The sequence below is a fragment of the Chiloscyllium plagiosum genome, unplaced genomic scaffold, assembly GCF_037043375.1.
Source record: "Chiloscyllium plagiosum isolate Xiang-an unplaced genomic scaffold, Cpla_swu_hap1 HiC_scaffold_4, whole genome shotgun sequence".
Taxonomy (NCBI): Eukaryota; Metazoa; Chordata; class Chondrichthyes; order Orectolobiformes; family Hemiscylliidae; genus Chiloscyllium; species Chiloscyllium plagiosum.
Window position 1 is genome coordinate 10,091,186 of NW_028270142.1, and position 22,565 is coordinate 10,113,750.

General features: G+C 42.8%; 1 protein-coding gene across 2 annotated transcripts in view; it reads left to right on the forward strand.

The window, feature by feature from the left end:
* Positions 1 to 22,565, forward strand: part of sulf1 (sulfatase 1) — a 388,338-nt gene that overhangs the window by 338,943 nt on the left and 26,830 nt on the right. For both annotated transcript variants that reach the window (XM_087985955.1, XM_087985956.1), the window contains exons 13-15: positions 16,180 to 16,390; positions 20,057 to 20,300; positions 21,095 to 21,191. In XM_087985955.1, coding sequence (XP_087842081.1) covers positions 16,180 to 16,390; positions 20,057 to 20,300; positions 21,095 to 21,191 — 552 coding nt within the window. The remainder of the gene's footprint in view (positions 1 to 16,179; positions 16,391 to 20,056; positions 20,301 to 21,094; positions 21,192 to 22,565) is intronic.

Consider the following 22,565-nt stretch of genomic DNA (forward strand, 5'->3'; position numbering starts at 1 on the left):
AAAAAGGTGGAAAGAGAGTAATGATGAGAATGATGTTTCATGAAACCAATCTAATCTCTCCCTAACCTAATCTCTCCCTAACTAATCTAATCTCTCGAATCGGTTCTAATTATATCAGCTGCTATAAGCTTTCCAGTTACAAAAAGCGTTAAAATGAAAAGCCCTTTGCTAAAGATCACAATTCTGCACATGGTTACATCTGTTGCGGTATAAAATTCTCCCTGGAGCCAACACCAACACTATTACAGAGGAATGCTCAGAAACTGGTTTCAGGAATTGAACCAACCTGCATACTGCCCATTAAGATGATAATGACCCTGTAAGTATTATGCAAATATGCAAAGCTGGATCTTTTTTTCAGGAAGTTTGTTTAATGATGTAGTAAAAGCTATGTTTTAGGATAATAGAATATTAAAGGGAGCACTCATTCTAGGGATGATGCCAGAATTGGGGAGGTATTGAGATATTGGTTTTAAACCATACCACTTCCAATTTATGAAAGTAACTTAGATTCAGAAACTCCATGGCAAATGGTCAAATGTGCAAATGATGTCAGATCATGAGAGTCAGTGGAATAGAAAGAGGCAGATCAGAATCACAGAATTAGATATACAAACCGAGACATGAAGTATTAGGCAACCAAATGGGGCAAGAGGGAAAATAGCCTTGTTGTTGATATTTAAATAACCACAAGAGACAAATTAGAAATAAGGGGCATAAATTATCTTTTAGGCTGTTTGTGACAAGTAGTGTTCCCCAGACTTAGAGACATAGATTTATACAGCACAGAAACAGACCCTTCAGTCCAACACGTCCAAGCCAACCAAATATCCTAAATTAATCTAGTCTAATTTGCCAGCATTTGGCCCATATCCCACTAACTCCTTCCTATTCATATACCCGTACAGATGCCTTTAAAATGTTGTAATTGTACCAACCTCCACCACTTCCTCTGGCAACTCATTCCATACATGTACCACTCTCTGCATGAAAAAGTTTCCCCTTAGGTCCCTTTTAAATCTTTCCCCTCTCACCTTAAACCTCTGGTTTTGGACTCTCCCACACTGGGGAAAAGACCTTGTCTATTTACACTATCCATGCCCCTCAAGATTGTATAAACCCCTATAAGGTCACCCTCAGCTTCTGACACTCCAGGGAAAACAGCCCCAGCCTATTCAGCCTCTCCCTGTAGCTCAAACTCTCCAACCCTGGCAACATCCTTGTAAACCTTTTCTGAACCCTTTCAAGTTTCACAACATCTTTTCAATAGCAACAAGACCAGAATTGAATTCTTAACTGGGCCTTTACAATATAAATATGAGTGAATAAGAAATAGTGTATCTAAATTTTGGCATGACAGTAAATTGAGAAGCAGAGTACTTTGTATGGTTAGGAACAGGAAGTTCCAGAGTGTTACACACAGATTAAGTGAGTGATCAAAACAACTGCAGATGGATGTTACTGAGAGAAAATATGAAAACATCAACTTTGGATCCCCAACCAATAAATCTGACCATTTGTTAAGTGAGCAGAGGAATTTGGGAGTCAAGACATACAAATTGCAAAGAGCCAACGCAAATTAAATAGATGAATGGAATATTAACCTATACGAGAGAAAGTGAGGACTGCAGATGTTGGAGATCAGAGTCAAAAAGAGTGGCACTGGAAAAGCACAACCAGTCAGGCAATATCCAAGGAGCAGGAGAGTCAACGTTTCGAGCATAAGCTCTTCATCAGGAATGAAGAAGAGCTGATCTTGATGAAGAACTTATGCTTGAAATGTCGACTCTCCTGCTCTTCGGATGCTGCCTGAGCAACTATTAACCTATATCTCAACTTGGGCTCGAATACAAAGTGAAGAAAGGTATGCTTCAGATGAATTTAGACCTACCTCATGTGGAGGGTTGCATACAATTCGGACACTGACTACTGCAAGGATGTATTAGTCTTGGAGGAAGGTAAACAGCAGGTCTGGATTTTCTGATGGCCAGGCAGTCGTTATTGCAACATAGCTCAGAGATGCACACGGATTCCCGAAGGAATCCCCATTATATCAGAGTCTGAAGCTATTGCTTCAGAAATTTAATTTCTCTCTGCCTGGAACCTACCAAAAGTCTCCATTTTAATTGGATAATTCGGAGAGTTTCAATGAAATTAAGTAAAAGAATTATTCAGGAAAAAACAGCCAGACATGATTTAACCTCAAATATCTATACTGCTTGAATGGACCAAACATGACCAACCCATAAATGCCTCTTCCCAACACCCACCAGTCCCAAACACCCACCCTCCCTGCTTCATTCTGGACCTGATTTCTCCCATTCACCCCGATCTACCCCTAATTACTGCATCACTTACCTGGGCCGCTCACCACTTTGCATCCTGGCACCCCCATGACTTTCCCAGTTGGCCCCCTACTGACCTGGCATATTGCCCTTACCCATCTGCCAGCCTATCTCAACCTAGATGGCACCCTGCGCACTCAGCATCTTAACCTCATGCATTTACTGTTTGACAGCAGCTATCAGGGCCTTTATGTTTAGCTGACTGTTGTGAGGAGGTGGAAGGGGGCATTTGTTTGCCTTTTCACGACTGTTTTGCGTTCTGAGAGAGTTGTCAGAATGGCAGTTCAGCTCCGTGTTTCTGAGCTGGCCCTGAGCAAATCCTGAAACTTGTGCTTCCTCGAGCTTAGAGGATTGAGGGAGAAGCCAATTGTTCAGAACATGAATGGATTTGACTCGGTTGAGAAACTATTAACCCTGGTGCAAGAATCCAGAGTAAGGGCAATGTAACCTTACAATTTAGGATAAGCCAAAATCTGAGAGTTTTTCACAAACAGGCAGTTGTGCTGAACTTACTCCCCTAGAAAGCTGTGAATGTTGGGTCATCTAGTATTTCCAAGACTGAGAGGTTTTTTTTTGTCAGTTCAGTATCAAAGTATTTGGAGGAAAGGTAAGTAAATGGATTTAAGGTTCAGGTCAGCCATGGTTCAGTGGTGGAAAAGCTTTGAGGGACTCAATGCCCATCTCTGGTTCATACATGCCATATTCCCGTGGGCTATTTAGTGGTGCTGGCATTTGAAAAGGCAACTGACAATCAATTCTGGAAGGATTGTTATTGAGGGATAGAGGTGGGGCAGTGTGAGGGCAGGTTTTCAACGTCAGCTCATGAAATAAAGAATGTTTTTCTTCGGCCTGATCTGGGGATTTCTCTGGAATAGCCGGACTCTGCTCCAAGCGTTCAGCAGTAAAGCAGGCTTGTACCAATACTCTGCTTCTACCTTCCTGAGTGTTTAGAGAATTCCATCCTCAGGTTTTGCAATGGAGCATTGAAAGGTTAAACAACAATGGAAAGCTCACCCCGCCATATTTTTGCCACCTTGCTGGAGTCAAGAACATTTAACGTCAAGCTGGATTTTTGCACCTGTGTGTATAACATGTAAGTCCTGTACACACAGGAAAACAGTGTCTTTTTTTAACAAAAAGCAAATGGAGTAGAATTATACATATTTCCTTATGTTGCAGTAAATGGACTGAATTTAAGAGAAATGAAAAGGGTTTTGTTCTTTGACCTGAAAAAGACAAGTTAAGGCACAAAATCTAAATATTTAAAAGTATTGTGTTTTACTGTATAGCAACATTTAATAAGTTAGTACAAGTCTTTTTATATTATTTGTTCATGTACATCAGCATTGCTGGTTAGATTAGATTCTGTACAGTATGGAAACAGGCCTATCGACCCAACCAGTCTACACCGACCCTCTGAAGAGTAACCCACCCAGACCCATTTCCCTACCTTATATTTATCCCTGACAAATGTACCTCACTCTATGGGCAATTTAGCATGGCAAATCCACCTGACCTACACATGTTTGGATTGTGGGAGGAAACCAGAGCACCCAGAGAAAACCCACACAGACACAAGGAGAACGTGCAAACACCACACAGTCAGTCGCCCGAGGTGGGAATTGAACCAGAGTCCCTGGTGCTCTGAGGCAGCAGTGCTAACCACTGAGCCACCATGCCATCCCAAATCCAAAGATGTGCTAGTCAGGTGAAATGGCCATGCTAAATTGTCCATAGTGTGAGGTACATTAGTCATGTTTTGGAGGTGCTGGAGTTGGACTGGCGTATACAAAGTTAAAAATCCCACATCACCACGTTATAGTCCACAGCAGGTTTATTTGAAAGCACTAGCCTTTGGAGCGCTGCTTCTTCATCGGGTGGCTGTCCTGATGAAGGAGCAGCACTTGGAAGGAAAGCTAGTACTTCCAAGTAAACCTGTTGGAGTATAACCTGGTGTTGTGTGATTTTTAACTCTGCTGGTTAGGACATTTCTAATTGGCTTTGAACCAAGTGGTGTGATGGGGCCCTTTAAGAGGACAGTGAAGAGTATACCACATTGTTGTAGGTCTGGAGTCCCATGGAGAGCAGACCAAGTAAGGATGGGCAATTTCTTCCCTAAAACACATTAATGAATGAGACAGAAATGTCAGTCAACAATGGTTACATTGTTGCCGTTAGTGTAGCTTTTCATTAATTTTTATGGAATTTAAATTCTACCATCTGCCATCGTGGAATTTAAACTTTGCCACCACAGTAATAGATACTCTGGATTACTAATCAAGTGATATTACAACTACACCATCACCATAGAAGTGGAGGAATTTGTTTAGCCTCCTTAAGCATAACAAGGTATGATTCTAATTAAGTATTCTGTTCACAGTTAAAATAAGTCCAGCAATGGTTTTCTGGACATATGTTGAAGTTAGATATTTTGGGGGTTTTTGTAACCTGCCAAGGTGAATGGTTTCAGCGTAGGCAGCAAAGTAAAACACCAGAAACTGCTAACATGGTCAGAAGCTGACAGATGAGAATCCCTTGCGGGATAGGTGGGTCTAACATTTAACGATGTTAAATTGTCATGAACTGCAATTCCAGCCAAGAATTCCGAGTTTAACCATGTGCACAGTTTACCTGGAACTTCCCAGGTTGAATGAGTTGAGAGCAGAGCTGAAACGCTGACAGACAAGAGCACTTTCAAACCCAGAAACATGACAGCTGCTTCCTCACCAAAGGGAAAGGCTTTTAGATAACTGGAACACACCTTTTTCTCTTCTTAACACATTCAACATAAGTCACAGCATGTTCCAGATGATTTGCCGCCTGCTAAAGTTAATTACAGAAAGATCAGGAGAACTTCCCCCTGATACTTTGAGCTTATATTCCCATTGACCAAGAGTAGGTACCAGGAGGGAGCCTTTGCAAAGCTTATCATGAAATGGGAAGGTAGGCACATTAACTCATTTTAAACCTCTGTTTCCAAGCCAATCCAACTCTACTCTGTAAATCCCCACTGCCGCACTTCTTTCTTGCACACTGCAGCATTCTAGATTGTAATAGACATGCAATGATGAATTAGTGGATCTGAGCATGACATTGTATTTAAATGTACAATTGCTCACTTTGTAGATTTGTGGTTTATAACATAAAGGAAATCCAGCATAGCTGCTATTTCTATAGTCTCCTCTACAATTCTCAGTCAGACCCATAATCTGTTCTAATAGCCGCACTACACAACTCACTCAGCGGTTAAAATTTGATCATTCCAGCAGACAGATTCTTTAGGCACAGCTTTGAGCACCTCAGTGCTATAGTACCATTAAAAATAGGGACCAGAAAAATAAAACAAAAACATAGCTATCTGTGACAGAAGTTAAAGGATTTCCCACTAATTATTTAAAAACTAAAAGAACTGTGGATGCTGGAAATCAGAAACGAAAACAGAAATTCCTGGAAAAGCTCAGCAGGTCTGGCAGCACCTGTGGAGAGAAATCAAAGTTAACGTTTCAGGTCCAGTGACCCTTCCTCAGAATTTATGTTTTTGCTTCCCACCAACTATTGTTATGCTTAAGGAGGCTAAACAAATTCCTCCACTTCTATCCATCCCACCAGTAGCATTTAACTAGTATTCTGTGGTCATCGTTGACTATTCCCTTTCTAAAGTGCTAAATAGCTACCAGAAAAGGGTGCCACTTTAAATGGCCAGTAGTCACAAAGTGAGCAAAGGTACTGTAAACTTGTGCTGATTGTCAGTTCTATTTGACACCTACACATCTTTGGCAGTTCAAACTCAACATGTGGAGACTGGTTATATTACATGAATGCCATTATCACACTGTGTTCCTCCTAGTCAGGAAATCGACTTAATCATAACCTCAGCACCTCCCAGAAGGTTTTGTAGGTTTAATTAAAACACTTGAGTTTGCAAAGCAAGATTCCAAATGGAACAAATTAAATAGTCAATCAGGAAAGCACATGCTTTCCTGTCTTATGTTTAACTAGGAGAAAGTGAGGACTGCAGATGCTGGAGATCAGAGCTGAAAAAGCACAGCAGGTCAGGCAGCATCCAAGGAGCAGGAGAATCGACGTTTCGGGCATAAGCCCTTCTTCAGGAATGTTTAAACAATGTTAAACAAGCAAAATGTCCCAGTTGAACATTTTATTCAATAAATAGCACCTCTGACATTGACGCTCCCCCTTAGTACTGCAACTTAGTGTTAATCTATATTACAGACACTCAGTTGGGTAGGGCTTGAACTCTCAACTTCCTCATTCAGAGGCTCCAGGACTACCACTAAACAAAAATATGACAGTAATAAATCAAACCAATTTAAAAAAAAACGTAACTGTGTTTCTCTATTGAGTACACCAGTGCTGCCCAGGTATTAACTTTTTCAAAACTTAATTCTTGGGATGCAGTTATTGTCAGCAAGGCCAGCATTTATTGTACAAACTGAGTTGACTCTGAGAAGGCAGTTGCGGGCCTTCTTTTAGAACTCTGCAGTCCACATGGTGAAGGGATTCATAATGTCTTTATGTAGGGTACTCTAGGATTTTTACACAGTGATGATGTAGAAGCAGCAACATATGTTCAAGTCAGGGTGTTGGATGACTGAGATGGATACTTGCCAATTGTAATGTTTCCATATATCTGCTGCCGTTTGCCCTGCCAGGCACTGGAAGCCATGGATTTAGAAGTTGCTTCTGGAGAAACTCATTGAAATGCATTTCATAGACAGGACCAACTGATGGGATGGAAAATGAGGCCTAAATGTATAAATTGGTCATCACTTACAAATATGGATAGCCAGGTGTGTGAATATTTGCAGAGTTGTCTGTCCGGTGATTGAGTAATTCATATTAAAGGGAACATGAAAGGATTTTTCTTCCAGGTTTGGGCAAATAGTAGCGCAGAATTAAAGATAAGGCTTTAACGTATAAATTGAAGAGAACCGTCTCAAAGTTGATTGAGAGACAACATGAAGTCATGTTCCCCAGATTTGGAAAATGTACTGCATGGCTACATCTTCACCCAGTGCCAGTGGGAAGTATGGGAAACAATTCTTATCTTTTAACAAATTATTCCCAACAACATACAGAGAACAAACACTGTGGGACACCAAACACAGAAGGATTCAATTCAATATGATCTGCAATCCTGAAATTCCAAAGATAGGAAGGATTTTTTCTTTACATTTATAAAGGGCTGGACTTCAAAGCAATGAGGGAATAATCCAAGCAAATCAATACAAGGAAAGAGTTCTATCATATTTCAGGTAAAAGAAGTACAACATGCTAAGTATTTAAAACGCATCTGTACTTTAAAACAACAAGCTTGGGATAAACACCCCAAATATATTCATAAACTTATCGAAGATGGAGTAAAGAATGAGCATTACAAATAAAGTAGCTGCAGAGAAAAGGTTTAGTAACACAAATATAAGCACATTAATAGTGTAACCTAAGGATGACAAAGAAACCAAGATAATACATAGCTAAAAATGCAAAACAACAGTAACTTAATTCAGTACTTCAACAGTGAGAAGCTCAGTGTTAACCATCTGGAAACAGGAAACAGTAGCCTAGAAGGAAGAAAAATAATTATCTTTGTATAGCACCTTTCATAACTTCAATATTCCCCAAAGTGTCTCCCAGTCAATAAAATACAGAATTGTAAGTCATTACTTGGGTTGTTCACTAATAGTCACTAGGTTAAGACAGATACTGTAGCCTGTGCTGCCTCAGTTCTACTTGAGGCCCATGCATCCTATGGCAGTTCAACCTCAACATTTGTCAACCAGTTGTTTTAAATAAACAGACAGTGTTCCTTCTAGTCAGGAAATGGATTTTATGGCAACCTCAATATAGCCCAAAGAGCAGCTGACTTATCCACATCAGGGTTTCACAACAGTAGTTAGATAATTAACTAGTTGATCTATTTGTTTGGAGTTAAAAATCACACAACACCAGGTTATAGTTCAACAGCGGTGCTCCGAAAGCTAGTGTGCTTCCAATTAAACCTGTTGGACTATAAACTGATGTTGTGTGATTTTTAACCTTGTACACTCCAGTCCAACACTGGCATCTCCAAATCATATTTCTTTGGAGGATAAATAGTAGTCAGGACACCAGGAGAACTCTCTTCATTTTCAGATAGTGCCTTCGTATATGCAGGACTTTGGGGGTGGGAGAGTGGCAGTACATTATTTTCTGTTTAGAAAGGTCAACACAGCGATAATGAAGGTAGTGAAAAGGGCAAATAATTGGGCAGGTTAGTCCTGAAGAGATAACTTTCTCCCACCTCATCACCTCATTAATTCAGTGCTGGGTGAGAAGTCCATGAGGGATTTTCATGACCTGCTTCAATTAAAGCTTTTAAGCGATCCATGCATGGCCACCTCCCTGACTAGCTGCTTTCATGATGGCCACAGAAAATGGCTCAATTCTCAGCCTGTGAAACCAGGGCAGTCAGCAGCTGGGTTTGAGTGGGGGTTGGGGGATGCTGTGTCCCCAGTTGTCTCAATCCTTAGTGCAATCTGAAGCTCAGATTGGGGGAAAATGTGAGGCACTGGGTGGGGTGATCTCTGGAAGCCAAAATCTGTCCTTACCTCCGACCTCTCTGACATCACTTCCCCACCCTATGACGAGAGGATAAAAGTCAGTTAAGGGATAAAGATCTCACTGCAGGATTTCTCCCTGCCACTGCCCGCCCCTGTAGTATAGGCCTTGACCAGCAGTCTTTAGGATATAGAAGCTGCCGGCCTCTGATTGGTGAGCAGCATCTGGTGACTGGGACACCAGTAGCAAGGCTTAACATAGGCTGAGAAACCTGCCCACGCTCACCCACCAGCTTGTATTGAGCTGATTGGCACACAGTGGGTTCAGTTAGTTACATTGGCAGGGCGGGTGTCTCACCCACCTGAACACTTCATCACAAAACCAGGCCCAATGCATCAAATAGGAAATAAATAGAGATCTTAAGAAAGAGCTCATATTACCGAAGAGGAGGTGTTGGAGGTCTTAAAACACATAAAGGTAGACCAATCCCTGGGACCTGATCAGGTGTTTCCTGGAACTTTGTGTAAAAAGATTGCTGGGCCCCTTGCTGAGATACTTGTATCATTGACAGCTACTGTGAAGTGCTGGGAGACTGGAGGTTGGCTAACATGATGCTATTATTTTAAGAAAGGCTGTAAGGAAATCCCAGGGAACTATTGACAAATGAACCTTATGTCAGTGGTGGGTAAGTTGTTGGATGTAATTTTGAGGGACAGGATCTACATGTATTTGGAAAGGCAAAAACTGATTAGGAATAGTCAGCATGGTTTTATGTGTGGGAAAGTGTCTCTCACGAACATGACTGAGTTTTTTGAAGAGGTGACAAAGAAGATTGCTCAAGGCAGAGCAGTAGACATTGTCAGTAAAGTGTTTGACAAGGTTCCACATGGTGGATTGGTTAATAAGGTTAGATCTCATGGCATCTAGGGGGAGCTGGCCAATTGAATACAAAATTGGCTTGAATGTAGGAGACAAAAGGTAGTGGTGGAGGGTTGCCTTTCAGACTGGAGGCTTGTGACCAATAGTGTACCACAAGTACTGGGTGCTGGGTCCATTGCTTTTCATCATCCACATAAATGATTTTAGATTTTAGATTAGATTAGATTACTTACAGTGTGGAAACAGGCCCTTCAGCCCAACAAGTCCACACCGACCCGCCGAAGCGCAACCCACCCATTCCCCTACATTTACCCCTTTACCTAACACTACGGGCAATTTAGCATGGCCAATTCACCTGACCTGCTCATCTTTGGACTGTGGGAGGAAACCGGAGCACCCGGAGGAAACCCACGCAGACACGGGGAGAACGTGCAAACTTTTGATGTGAATATAGGAGGTTTGGTTAGTAATTTTGCAGATGAAACAAAAATAGTTGGTGTGGTGGACGGTGAAGAAGATTATCTCAGATTACAACGGACCTTGATCAGATGGACTAATGGGCTGAGGAATGACAGATGGAATTTAATTTAGACAAATGTGAGGTGTTACATTTTGGAAAGTCAAATCAGGGCAGGACTTACACAATTACCAGTAGGTCCTGGGGAAATGTTGCTGAGGAAAGAGACCTCTGGATGCAGGTGCATAGTTTCTTGAAAGTGGAGTCGCAGGTCGACAGGGTGGTGAAGAGGGTATTTGGTAAGCTTGCTTGCATTGGTCAGAACATTGAGTATAGGAGTTGAGATGTCATGTGCAATTATACATAACATTGCTTAGGCCATTTTTGGAGTACTGCATACAATCTGTTGACTTTCTATAAAAAGGATGTTGTCAAACTTGAGAGGGTGCAGCAAAGACTTACAAGAATGTTGCTGGGACTGGAGAGTTTGAGTGATGGGGAGGGGCTGAATGGGCTGGGGGCTATTTTCCCTGGAGAGTCAGAGGCTGAGGGGTGACATTATAGAGGTTTATAAAATCATTCGAGGCATGGATAGGGTAAATAGGCAAGGTCTTTTTCCCAGGGAAGGGGAATCCAAAACTAGAGGACATAGGTTTCCGGTGAGAGGGGAAAGATTTAAAAGGGACCTAAGGGGGTAGCTTTTTCATGCAGAAGGTGGTGCGTGTATGGAAGGTGCTCCCAGAAGAATTTATAGAGGTGCAGTTACAATTTAAAAGGCATCTGAGTGGGTATATGAATATGGATGGTTTAGAGGAATACATGCCAAATGCTGGCAAATGGTACTAATTCAGATTAGGATATCTGTTCAGCGCGAATGAATTAGACCAAAGGGTCTGTTTCCGCATTGCATGATTCTAAACGGTCATCGTCTGTGCTGTGATAACTCTGTGATTTTAAATCAACTCATTATTACAGAAACGTCATGAATTAGCATCCCATTTGACAGAGTGCGCACTTCTATTTACACTTTTGCTGTTACTTCACTTCTAATGTACAAGGCAAGACTGATGAATATGCCTTCATTGAGCAGGAGTATTTCAGTAGTGATAGTACCTCTAATATGTGAGAAATACAAGTTCTATTCAGACTGAAAACCGATAAAGTCACAGCAATAAAGAGCAATTATCCCAAACCATTAAGAAACATTTGGTAGGAAATTCAAGGGGAGGTTTTGTGGCTCAGTGGTAGTGTCCCTACCCATGGACTGGAAGACACTGGTTCAAGTCCCACCTGCTCCAGAGGTGTGTGATAACATCTCTGAACAGGTCAATTACAAAAACAATTGGCTAAATTAGATTAAGTGAAGCAAAACCTCATGAGATTTAAGGGGGTTCTGGTAATGTAGCATTAATGTCCCTAACCCTGGTCCAGGAGACCCTGGCTCAAGTCCTACCTGCACCAGAGGTGTGTGATGACATCTCTGAACAGGTCGATTAGAAAAATAGGAGAGGAGATTCAAGGTTTCGGACTTTTTTTATGAGGGGGCCACTGAATACTGAAAAGTGCCAGATGTGGATGTAGGTTTGCTGGCTGATCTGGAAAATTTGTTTTCAGACATTTCGTCACCATACTAGGTAACATCTTCAGTGAGCCTCCTGATTAAGCATCGTTTCCTGTGGTGATGTCATTTCCTATGGTGATGTCATTTCCTGTTCTTTTTCTCAGGGGGTGGTAAATGGGATCCATGTCAATGTGTTTGTTGGAATGCCATGCTTTGAGGAATTCTCATGCATGTCTCTGTTTGGCTTGTCGTAGGATGGATATGTTGTCCCAGTAGAAGTGGTGTCCTTCTTCATCCACATGTAAGGATACTAGTGAGAGTGGGTAATGTCTTTTTGTGGCTAGTTGATGTTCATGTATCCTGGTGGCTAGTTTTCTACCTGTTTGTTGGTTACAGTTCATACAAGGTATTTTGTAAATGACATTAATTGTGCTTGTTGTCTGTATAGGGTCTTTCAAGTTCATTAGCTACTGTTTTAGTGTGTTGGTGGGTTTGTGGGCTACCATGATGCCAAAAGGTCTGAGTAGTCTGGCAGTCATGTCCGAGACATCTTTGATGTAGGGGAGAGGGGCTAGGGTTTCTGGACGCGTTTTATCTGCTTGTTTGGGTTTGTTGCTGAGAAATCAGTGGGGACCCGTTCTTTTTGAATAGGCTATATAGGTGATTTTCCTCTGCTTTGTGTAGTTCCTCTGTGCTGCCATGTGTGGTGATTTGTTGAAACAATGTTCTGATGCAGCTTCGTTTGTGGGTGTTGCGTGATTGCTTCTGTCATTCAATATTTGGTCCGTGTGTGTTGTTTTCCTGTAGACGCTGGTTTGAAGTGCCCCATTGGCTGTTCGCTCTACTGCAACATCTAGGAATGGCAGTTTGTTGTTGCTTTCCTCCTCGTTAGTGAACTTTATGCCAGTGAGGGTATTATTGATGGGCTTGAGTGTTTCCTCTAATTTGTTTCGTCAAGACCATTCAGAACCTCAACCTGAGCTACAAATCTTCTCAAAACCCGCGAGGTGCCAGAAGTGCTGAAGTCTAAAAGCCCGTTGTATCTCATCGCTCAAAGCACTTTGAGCATCTTAAAATTGTGTCAGATGCTATGTAAATGCAAACCATTCTTTATGCTTCAAATATAAAGTGCTGCATTTGGTTTTTGAGTCAGGAACCTGATGCTGGGGTCTAAAGGTTGTAACCCCACACTGTGTCCAGAGCAGTCACTCAGCAATCGTTTGCCCTGAATTGGCCAATTGGCACCCCTTCATGTTTAGTTAAAAATGAGGAATGGAATCTTGAGGTTGTGGGTCAGTAGGCAGCCCTTTCACTCAGAAACGACAGTAGTCTTCGCTAAAATAAAGAGACTCCATCTTGAGCCAACCTCTCAGCAACTTTAAAACAATCTGAAGTCAAACAGCATACCTTCATTGTCTACGAGTTAAAATCTGGAGCTCCCACCCTCTCAGTACTCTGGATCAACCTACACTACAAGGACTGTAGCAATTCAAGAAGGTAGCTCAACACCACTTTCTTCAGCGCAATTTGTATTGGGCAACCGATGCAGGCCCAGCCAGTAATGCCCATATCCCACGAATGAATAAAGAAACACTGATGCAGAGGGATCTGACTTTTTAAAAACAAAAACCACAGATTGCTGATACAATGATTAAGTTGTGCTTTGTGAATTTTTAAATATGGAGAAAGTGAGAACTCCAGATACTGGAGATTAGAGTTGAGAGAGTGGTACTGGAAGAGCACAGCAGGTCAGTCTGCATCTGAGGAGCAGGAGAATTCGATGTTTCGGGCATAAGCCCTTTATCAGGGATCATTCAGAATGGAAATATCGATTCTCCTGCTCCTCGGAAGTTGCCTGACCCGCCATGCTTTTCCAGCACCACACTCTCGAATTTTTAAATATGTTTATTTTGATGACATCAAGGGTGGACACTCTTACTCTTGGGTTTTCCACATCAGTTTGTTTGGAGGGTACATATGAATGTGTCACTGCTGAATTATAGTCACACGGCCAGGTCTTATTGGAGGAATCTGGAAGTAAATGGCCTTCAGCATCGTGTTTGGTTTAGCTGATCTCCTGAAGAAGGGCTTATGCCCGAAACGTCGATTCTCCTACTCCTTGGATGCTGCCTGACCTGCTGCGCTTTTCCAGCAACACATTTTTCAGCTCTGATCTCCAATAGACAAACATGTCCATTCCAAAGGGCTGAACTTTTATGGGGATCAAGAGTGAGAAAGGAGGCAGGAGTCAGGAACTGGTGAGAGAGTATAGATCACTTTCCAGTCACCATCACATTCTGCCAGTGGGAGGATGGTCTAAGTAGAGGCATTTTTCATAGCAGTTGAACAATGGACCATCCATTGCATTGGAAGAATAGCTGATGATAGCTGCCAACTCACCTGCAGTCCTCCTAATTGATCACTGTGTGGTCCATGGAGTGCCCTCTCATCATGGCAATAGGTGTGCATGTGGCAACATGCTCCTCACCCCACCCACTGCTCCCATTCCTACACACTCATTGGACCCTGCCTGACTGACTCTGTGACCCCCAGTCCTACCTACTCCCAAGGATAGTGTCCATTATCTGACAGCTGTTGGAGAACGGACCTCATCCCTTAAAGGATGGGAATGCCAAAGTCGGCTGAAATGCTGCAAGGAAGGGCCAGAGATCTGGAATCCACCAAATAGCCAAGCCTAGGTGGCTCATGCCCATCATTTTGTCACTGCTACCCCAATACAATCCAGGCCACAATGTGTACAAGTATCCCTTGGCACAGAATCCTAACAATAAAGTAGAAAGAAAGGACAAAGTTCAAAGTTAAACATTACAGCGATTATAGTATAGCGTGAAACATACAAAATAAGGTTAAAAGTTACACATTGCAGACCTTCTTAGTTTTAAGGAGAAAATAAAGAAATAAAGCTGAAAGTTCAAACATCACAGTCCTTCTTAAGTGCTTAGCTACAGTAGGACTGCACTCCGAGGAATCATCTTGAAACCAGAACTTCACGCTGAGGCTGATATTGATACCTGAGATTGGAATTACACTGAGAACCTCAAACATGTCAGACATTTGTCTGAAATCCCTTCTATGGCTCATCAGTAGTGTTAACCAATTTAACTTTTAATAGATGTGGAGAGGTGCTGGTGTCGTAGTAAGTAATCCAGCATCTAAGGCTAATGTCTTGGAGACATGGGGCTCAAATCTCACCACGGCAGACAACAAAATTTGAATTGGTGTGTGTGTGTGTGTGTGTGTGTGTGTGTTAGCGGGGGTCGCGTGGATGGTGTTGTTGAATTAAATAAACAGGGGATTTAGAAGGTCTCTTCAGTCTAGGAACTGACTTCGAAAAATACTTGGAATTAAAAAAACTAGCCAAATGGAAACTGTAAACACAAACAATTATCTTAAAAACCCTGGGTCAATAATGTCATCCTTACCTGGTCTGATTGACATGTGACTCCAGAGCCACAGTAATGTGGTCACCTCTTAACAATTAGAGATGGACAAGAAATGGTGACCCAGCCAGTGACACGCGACTGCTCATGAATGAATAACGAAAGTATTTGTGCAGTGTAATTTCTTGATCTGAGTTCCTACATTACAATAATAGCGACACATCAAAATAACATGATTGGCTGTAAAATAGGCTGAGACAGCCTGAAAAGAATTATAGAAATTATTTCTTATATTTCAAATAGAAATACATTTATAGTATAAATTTTTATAGATGCACCATCAAAACTATCCTATCTGGATGCATCACGTTAAAAGTCACACAATACCAGGTTATAGTCCAACAGGTTTAATTGGAATCACACTAGCTTTCGGAGCATCGCTCCTTCATCAGGTGGATACATCACAGCTTGGTATGGCAACTGCTCTGTCCAAGAGCACAAGACACTACAGAGAGTTGTGAACACAGTCTAGTCAATCACACAAACTAGCCTTCCATCCACTGATTCCGTCTATACTTCTCGCTGCACAGGAAGGCAATCAGTATCATCAAGGAGCCCTCCCAGCCTGGTTGTAATCTCGTTCAACCTGTTCCATCAGACAGAAGATACAAGATTAAACACACACACCAACAGGTTCAAGAACAGCTTCTCCCCCGCTGTTATTAAACTTATGAATGGACCTCACAAATTTTAAGTTTAATGTTGATCTCCCTCTTTGTGCACCTTCTCTGCAGCCGTAACATTGTATCCCTCCCTCTGTTCTATGACCATGATGCATTTCGTATGGTAAGATCTGCCTGTGCTGCAGGCAAAACAAAACTTTTCACTGTATCTAGGTACATGTGGCGACAATAAATCAAATCAAAAAGTGCGAAATTGTTTGATAAATGGTATTTTTAACCCCTTGCTGTCTGTTACCAGAAATGGCAATGTGTGGAAGATGCTTCAGGAAAGCTTCGACTCCACAAGTGCAAAGGAACAACAAAAATGCCAGCTGGCAGCAAGAAAAGTAAAAGCCTGCGCACCCAAACCTACAGCAGTAAGGATTGCGAATGCTCAGAGAGTAGCTACAGGATGAGTCCATCTGAGAGAAGAAACCAGAGACAGTTCCTCAGGATCCACACGACTCACAGTGAGTAGAGAACATCCCATGACCTTATATGAACTGTTCAACATCTCTTCGGAACTGGTGCTTTGGTGCCACCTAGTGAATCAATGTCACGAGTACAATTTAAATTTCAGATTCAAATAGTATTCCACCAAACAGTATGTGAAAGATGAAGACAAACAAGATAACTTATTTTTCACACATATAATATTGAATTCAGCAAACACAAATATAGCTTTAATATTGGCTCTGAATAATGTTAACATGACTCCATATTATTTTCTGGCTTAAAAGGTGAGCCTTGATTTTGCCCTTCCTTGTGAAAGAAAGTGATAATGCAATAGCAACTGACCAGATGTTAGCTTTTCCTGTATTTGGATTTTGGTCACATGAAAACAGGTTTTAAAGAAATTAAGTTTGCAATATTTACAGCATTACGCTTACCCTGAACATGACCCTCAAGAGGATGATTAAATCTAGCTGGACATGTGCAGTGATGTCAGCCAGCTCAACCTCAGCACCACCTCTCTCATCTCCTCTGCTGTTACTAAATTAGGATCACTGAAACATTGACTCTGCTCTCTTTGCTGCCATACATGCTGAATATCTCCAGCAATGTCTGCTTTTGTTGCCAGATTATCACTCTCTTTTGGATGTAGGTTTGCTCGCTGAGCTGGAAGGTTCATTTCCAGACGTTTCGTTGGCCTACTAGGTAACATCTTCAGTGGGCCTCAGGCGAAGCACTGTTGAAAATTCCTGCTTTCTATTTATCACCAACCCAAAGAAACCCAAACATATAAATAGAAAGCAGAAATTTTCAGTAGTGCTTCGCCTGAGGCCCACTTAAGATGTTACCTAGTAGAGTGACGAAACATCTGAAAATGAACCTTACAACTCAGTGAGCAAACCTACTTCCAAAACCTCAACCTGAGTCATAGTCATAGAGTCATAGAGATGTACAGCATGGAAACAGACCATTCGGTCCAACCTGTCCATGCCAACCAGATATCCCAACCCAGTCTAGTCCCACCTGCCAGCACCCGGCCCATATCCCTCCAATCCTATTCATATAGCTACAAACTTCTCAAAACTCACTATTATCACTCTCTGCTAACCTGACATCCTGTTCTAGGTGCACTGAAATTTCCTCCAATTATATATTAGCAATATTGAAGCCATTCAAAGGATGATTAATATTGGGAAATATCATTGATTCAAACCCTCTTCCTACCCAATTTCCAATGTTAACATGTTTACTGTTGACATACCTGAGGCCAGTTTACTTGGACGAGGGACTGCGGTGCTGTTAGTCCGTACAACCTCGTGTTGAACAAAAGGATGATTTTGAGCATGAGCTCAAAGGTCAATTTATTTAAGATCAGGAAATCATGGGAATGTCACATTACTCCTTAAATTGTTTCATTGCAGCAAAGCAAATGGAAATGGGTAACTCGTGTGCTTCATAAAATTATGTAATGAGCAGAGTGCCATTTATGTCGGTCACTCATTACACTAAAAAAGTTACTTTCACTGCCTTCTGTGAGCAGTGTCCACCTGCTGCTGACCAGACATAGAGTCATAGAGATGTACAGCACGGAAACAGACCCTTCGGTCCAATCCGTCCATGTCGACCAGATATCCTAACCCAATCTCGTCCCACCTGCCAGCACCTGGCCCATATCCCTCCAAACCCTTCTTATTCATATACCCATCCAAGTGCCTCTTAAATGTTGCAATTGTGCCAGCCTCCAACACACCCTCTGGCAGCTCATTCCATACATTTACCACCCTCTATGTGAAAATGTTGCCCCTTAGGTCTCTTTTATATCTTTCCCCTCCCACCCTAAACCTATGCTCTCTAGTTCTGGACTCCCCCACCCCAGGGAAAAGACTTTTGTCTATTTATCCTATCCGCGCTCCTCAAAATGGTTGTAAACCTCTATAAGGTCACTCCTCAGCCTCCGACGCTCCAGGGAAAACAGCCCCAGCCTGTTCAGCCTCTCCCTGTAGCTCAAATCCTCCAACCCTGGCAACATCCTTGTAAATCTTTTCTGAATCCTTTCAAGTTTCACAACATCTTTCCGATAGGAAGGAGGCCAGAATTGCACGCAGTATTCCAACAGTGGCCTAACCAATGTCCTGTACAGCCGCAACATGACCTCCCAACTCCTGTACTCAATACTCTGACCAATAAAGGAAAGCAAAAAAAAAAGCCTCCTTCACTATCCTATCTACCTGCGACTCCACTTTCAAGGAGCTAGGAACCTGCACTCCAAGGTCTCTTTGCTCAGCAACACTCCCTCGGATCTTACCATTAAGTGTATAAGTCCTGCTAAGATTTGCTTTCCCAAAATGCAGCACCTCGCATTTATCTGAATTAAACTCCATCTGCCACTTCTCAGCCCATTGGCCCATCTGGTCCAGATCCTGTTGTAATCTGAGGTAACCCTCTTCACTGTCCACTACACCTCCAATTTTGGTGTCATCTGCAAACTTACTAACTGTACCTCTTATGCTTGCATCCAAATCATTTTTGTAAATTACAAAAAGTAGAGGACCCAGCACCGATCCTTGTGGCACTCCACTGCTCACAGGCCTCAAGTCTGAAAAACAACCCTCCACTACCACCCTCTGTCTTCTACTTTTGAGCCAGTTCAGTATCCAAATAGCTAGTTCTCCCTGTATTCCATGAGATTTAACCTTGCTAATCAGTCTCCTATGGAGAACCTTGTCAAACGCCTTACTGAAGTCCATATAGATCACATCTACCGCTGTGCCCTCATCAATCTTCTTTGTTACTTCTTCAAAAAACTCAATCAAGTTTGTGAGACTTGATTTCCCATGCACAAACCCATGTTGACGATGCCGAATGAGTCCTTGCCTTTCCAAATACTTGTACATCCTGTCCCTCAGGATTCCCTCCAACAACTTGCCCACCACTGAGGTCAGGCTCACCGGTCTATAGTTCCCTGGCTTGTCTTTACCGCCCTTCTTAAACAGTGGCACCATGTTTGCCAACCTCCAGTCTTCCGGCACCTCACCTGTGACTATCGATGATACAAATACCTCAGCAAGCCCTCGAATTCTTCTGGCCGTGTCCAAACTCATATCACTCCGTACTGATAGATATTCTGAGTTCCTGGCAAAGGTTGCTGAGTAGAAATTCAGCCCCAGGTCCCAATTTATGTCATCTCCACCACAACCGTTAGATCAGAAAGCACCATGTGATGTAAGTGGGCCAATGTCTTTGGAGAGATTTGTAATCTATGTAATCCTGTATCCTTTCAGTCAGTCCTGGGCTTGGGCATCTTTCCTTTCAATCCGGGGCTTGGGCATTATTCTGTTTATCTCTCCCAGCTCTTCCCTCGCCTTTTGGTCAGTGACTGAAGAACTGGGAAAGATAAAAGGAAAGATGTCCAAGCCCCAGATTCCCCCACCAACAAAAACCAGCAAGTTTCTGTAAGTGGTAGCTCTGCTTTGACCTGTTTTTGGTACTTTTTAAATCTGATTTCTATAGTACTAATTCTCTCCAGTGATTTGAGTTGGCAACAGAAGGCAACCATGCCAGAGTAAGGCAGTCATAACAACACTATATTTTCAAAAGGGTTGCCGGTTTTCAACATTCCCTGCTGAGTTGAATCGGCGCCATTAGTGGCGTCTGTATTAAAATATACTTTCCCTTCCAAACAGAATTTAAACCTCGCTTCATTCACACTCGGCCAATCCGCTCGGTTTCAGTCGAATTAGAAGGTGAGATTTATGACATTGACCTGGAAATTAAAGAACTCAAGTCACTGGTGCCAAAAAATATGAGCGCAGCCTATTCCCGAGAGGAAGGTCCAGCTGAAGAGGGAGACGAGAACAAGGATGTGATTGCTGAGGGCGGCAGGAAGGCTGATGAGTCACTGCTAGATTCAGTCAAGGTCACACACAAGTAAGTCTGCCTTACTCACTGAACCGTTACGTCCCATGCCTTCAGAGGTCTAGCTTTTCTGTGCAGAGGTACCTTGAAATGGTACCAGTCGGCTGACACAGTGGTTAGTACTGCTGTCTCACAGCACCAGGAACCTGAATTCAATTCCCCCCTCGGATGACTGCCTGTGTGGAGTTTGCAAATTCTCCCTGTGACTGCGTGGGTTTCCTCAAGGTGCTCCGGTCTCCTCCCACAGTCCAAAGATGTGCAGGTTAGGTTGATTAGCCATGGGAAATGCAGGGTTCTAGGAGTGTGGGGGGTAGGTCTGGGTGGGGAGAGTTCAGAGGGTCGGTGTGAACTTGATGGGCTGACTGGCCTGCTTACACGCTATAAGGATTCAATGAAAGTACCCATAACAAGTTTTGATTGTGTTCTTTTGTGTATATTTTAAAAAGGTAAAAACAATGACTGCAGATGCTGGAAACCAGATTCTGGATTAGAATGGTGCTGGAAAAGCACAGCAGTTCAGGCAGCATCCGAGGAGCAGGAAAATCTGACGTTTCGGGCAGAAGCCCTTCATCAGGAATACAGGCACCCTCTCCACCCTGCAAGCACTCTGCCTGTATTCCTGATGAAGGGCTTTTGCCCGAAACGTCAGATTTTCCTGCTCCTCGGATGCTGCCTGAACTGCTGTGCTTTTCCAGCACCACTCTACTCCAGTATATTAAAAAAACCTCTGCTTTGACCCACAAAGCTGTCTTTTTCTGGTGTAAATCATTCATGTGCTGTTTTCTTTACTGATTTCTTTCTTGAAGGTGTTTCATTCTTGCCAATGACACCGTGCATTGTGAGAAAGAGCTGTATCAGTCAGCAAGAGCATGGAAGGACCACAAGAGTTACATAGACAAAGAGGTTAGATATTTTCAAATTGGCAGACAGCTAATATTATCGACATCGGGCAAGGGCACAGATTCTGTCAGGCTAATGGGCTCTTGCCCACCATTCGGTGAACTGGAATGTACCCCCTGTCACTTCCTTGGGAGACACCTGATGGAATCCACCATCAGGTCTTGCCTCCCCCAAATGACCCCTGCTACACAAGACATGCCCTCCAACATTTGCTGGGAAACCTGTATTGGGCACTTCCTGTGGAGCCGGTCTCAGGGTGCGATGGCAGACAAGGGTCACCATGGGAAACCAGGCCAAATCTGCATGATGGTGGGATGGGAATTGTGAGATGGCTGTCACCGGAGAAGAAGGGGGGAAGAGGGAAGGGGGATTCCCTTTGCCAATCGGGCACAGAGTTGGGCCTTTAAAGGGAACAGGGCAGCAATATAACCTCCATTTAATCAGAATCATAGAGATGTACAGCATGGAAACAGACCCTTCAATCCAAAACATCTGTGATGCCCACATATCCCAAACTAAACTAGTCCCATTACAAGCATTTAGTCCATATCCCTCTAAACCCTTCCTATTCCAATGCCTTTTATTTGTACTTGATTCCACCATTTACTCTGGCAGCTTGTTCCTGACGTGCATCACCTTTGAGTATAAAAGGTGCACCTTAAATCCCTTTTAAATCCTTCCACTTGCACCCTAAATCTGTGGCCTCTAGTTTTGAGCACCCTATGCCAGGAAAAGACCCTTGTCTATTTATCCTATCCATGCCCCTCATGATTTTATAAACCTCTGTATGGTCACCCCTCAGCCTCCGATGCTCCTGGGAAAACAGTCCCAGCCTATTCAGCCTCTCTGTATAGCTCAAACACTCCAACCCCAGCAACATCCTGGTAAATCTTTTCTGAACTCTTTCAAGTTTCACAACGTCTTTCCTATAGCAGGGAGACCAAAATTGAATGCAGTATTTCAAAAGTGACCTAACCAATGTTCTGTACATCCACAACATGCCTCATGAGAAACCACTGAATTGCAGACATTGATTAAATTAATGAGCCTAACTGACATCCTGTCAGCAGTGGTCAGGAATTCTACGTCATTTCCCTTCTGGCCTCAGAATGGATCCAGGAAGGTTTTGCCACCACTGAGCAGCTAATGATGGGAGTGTCTCAGAGGGTCGCCAGATCTCCCATGACAATGGGCTGCATTGATTCGAGCCTGAGATTTCTGTCCACTGATTCCCCATTCCCAGTGGAAAGACAGGAATGGTTGGGAAAATTTCCAGCACGAGGAATGGAATGCCCATTAACGAAGTGTATTGTCCAGGTGGATATTGAACAGAGGGTGGTGACTGTCTGCAATGGGCTGCCAGAGATAGTGGTGGAA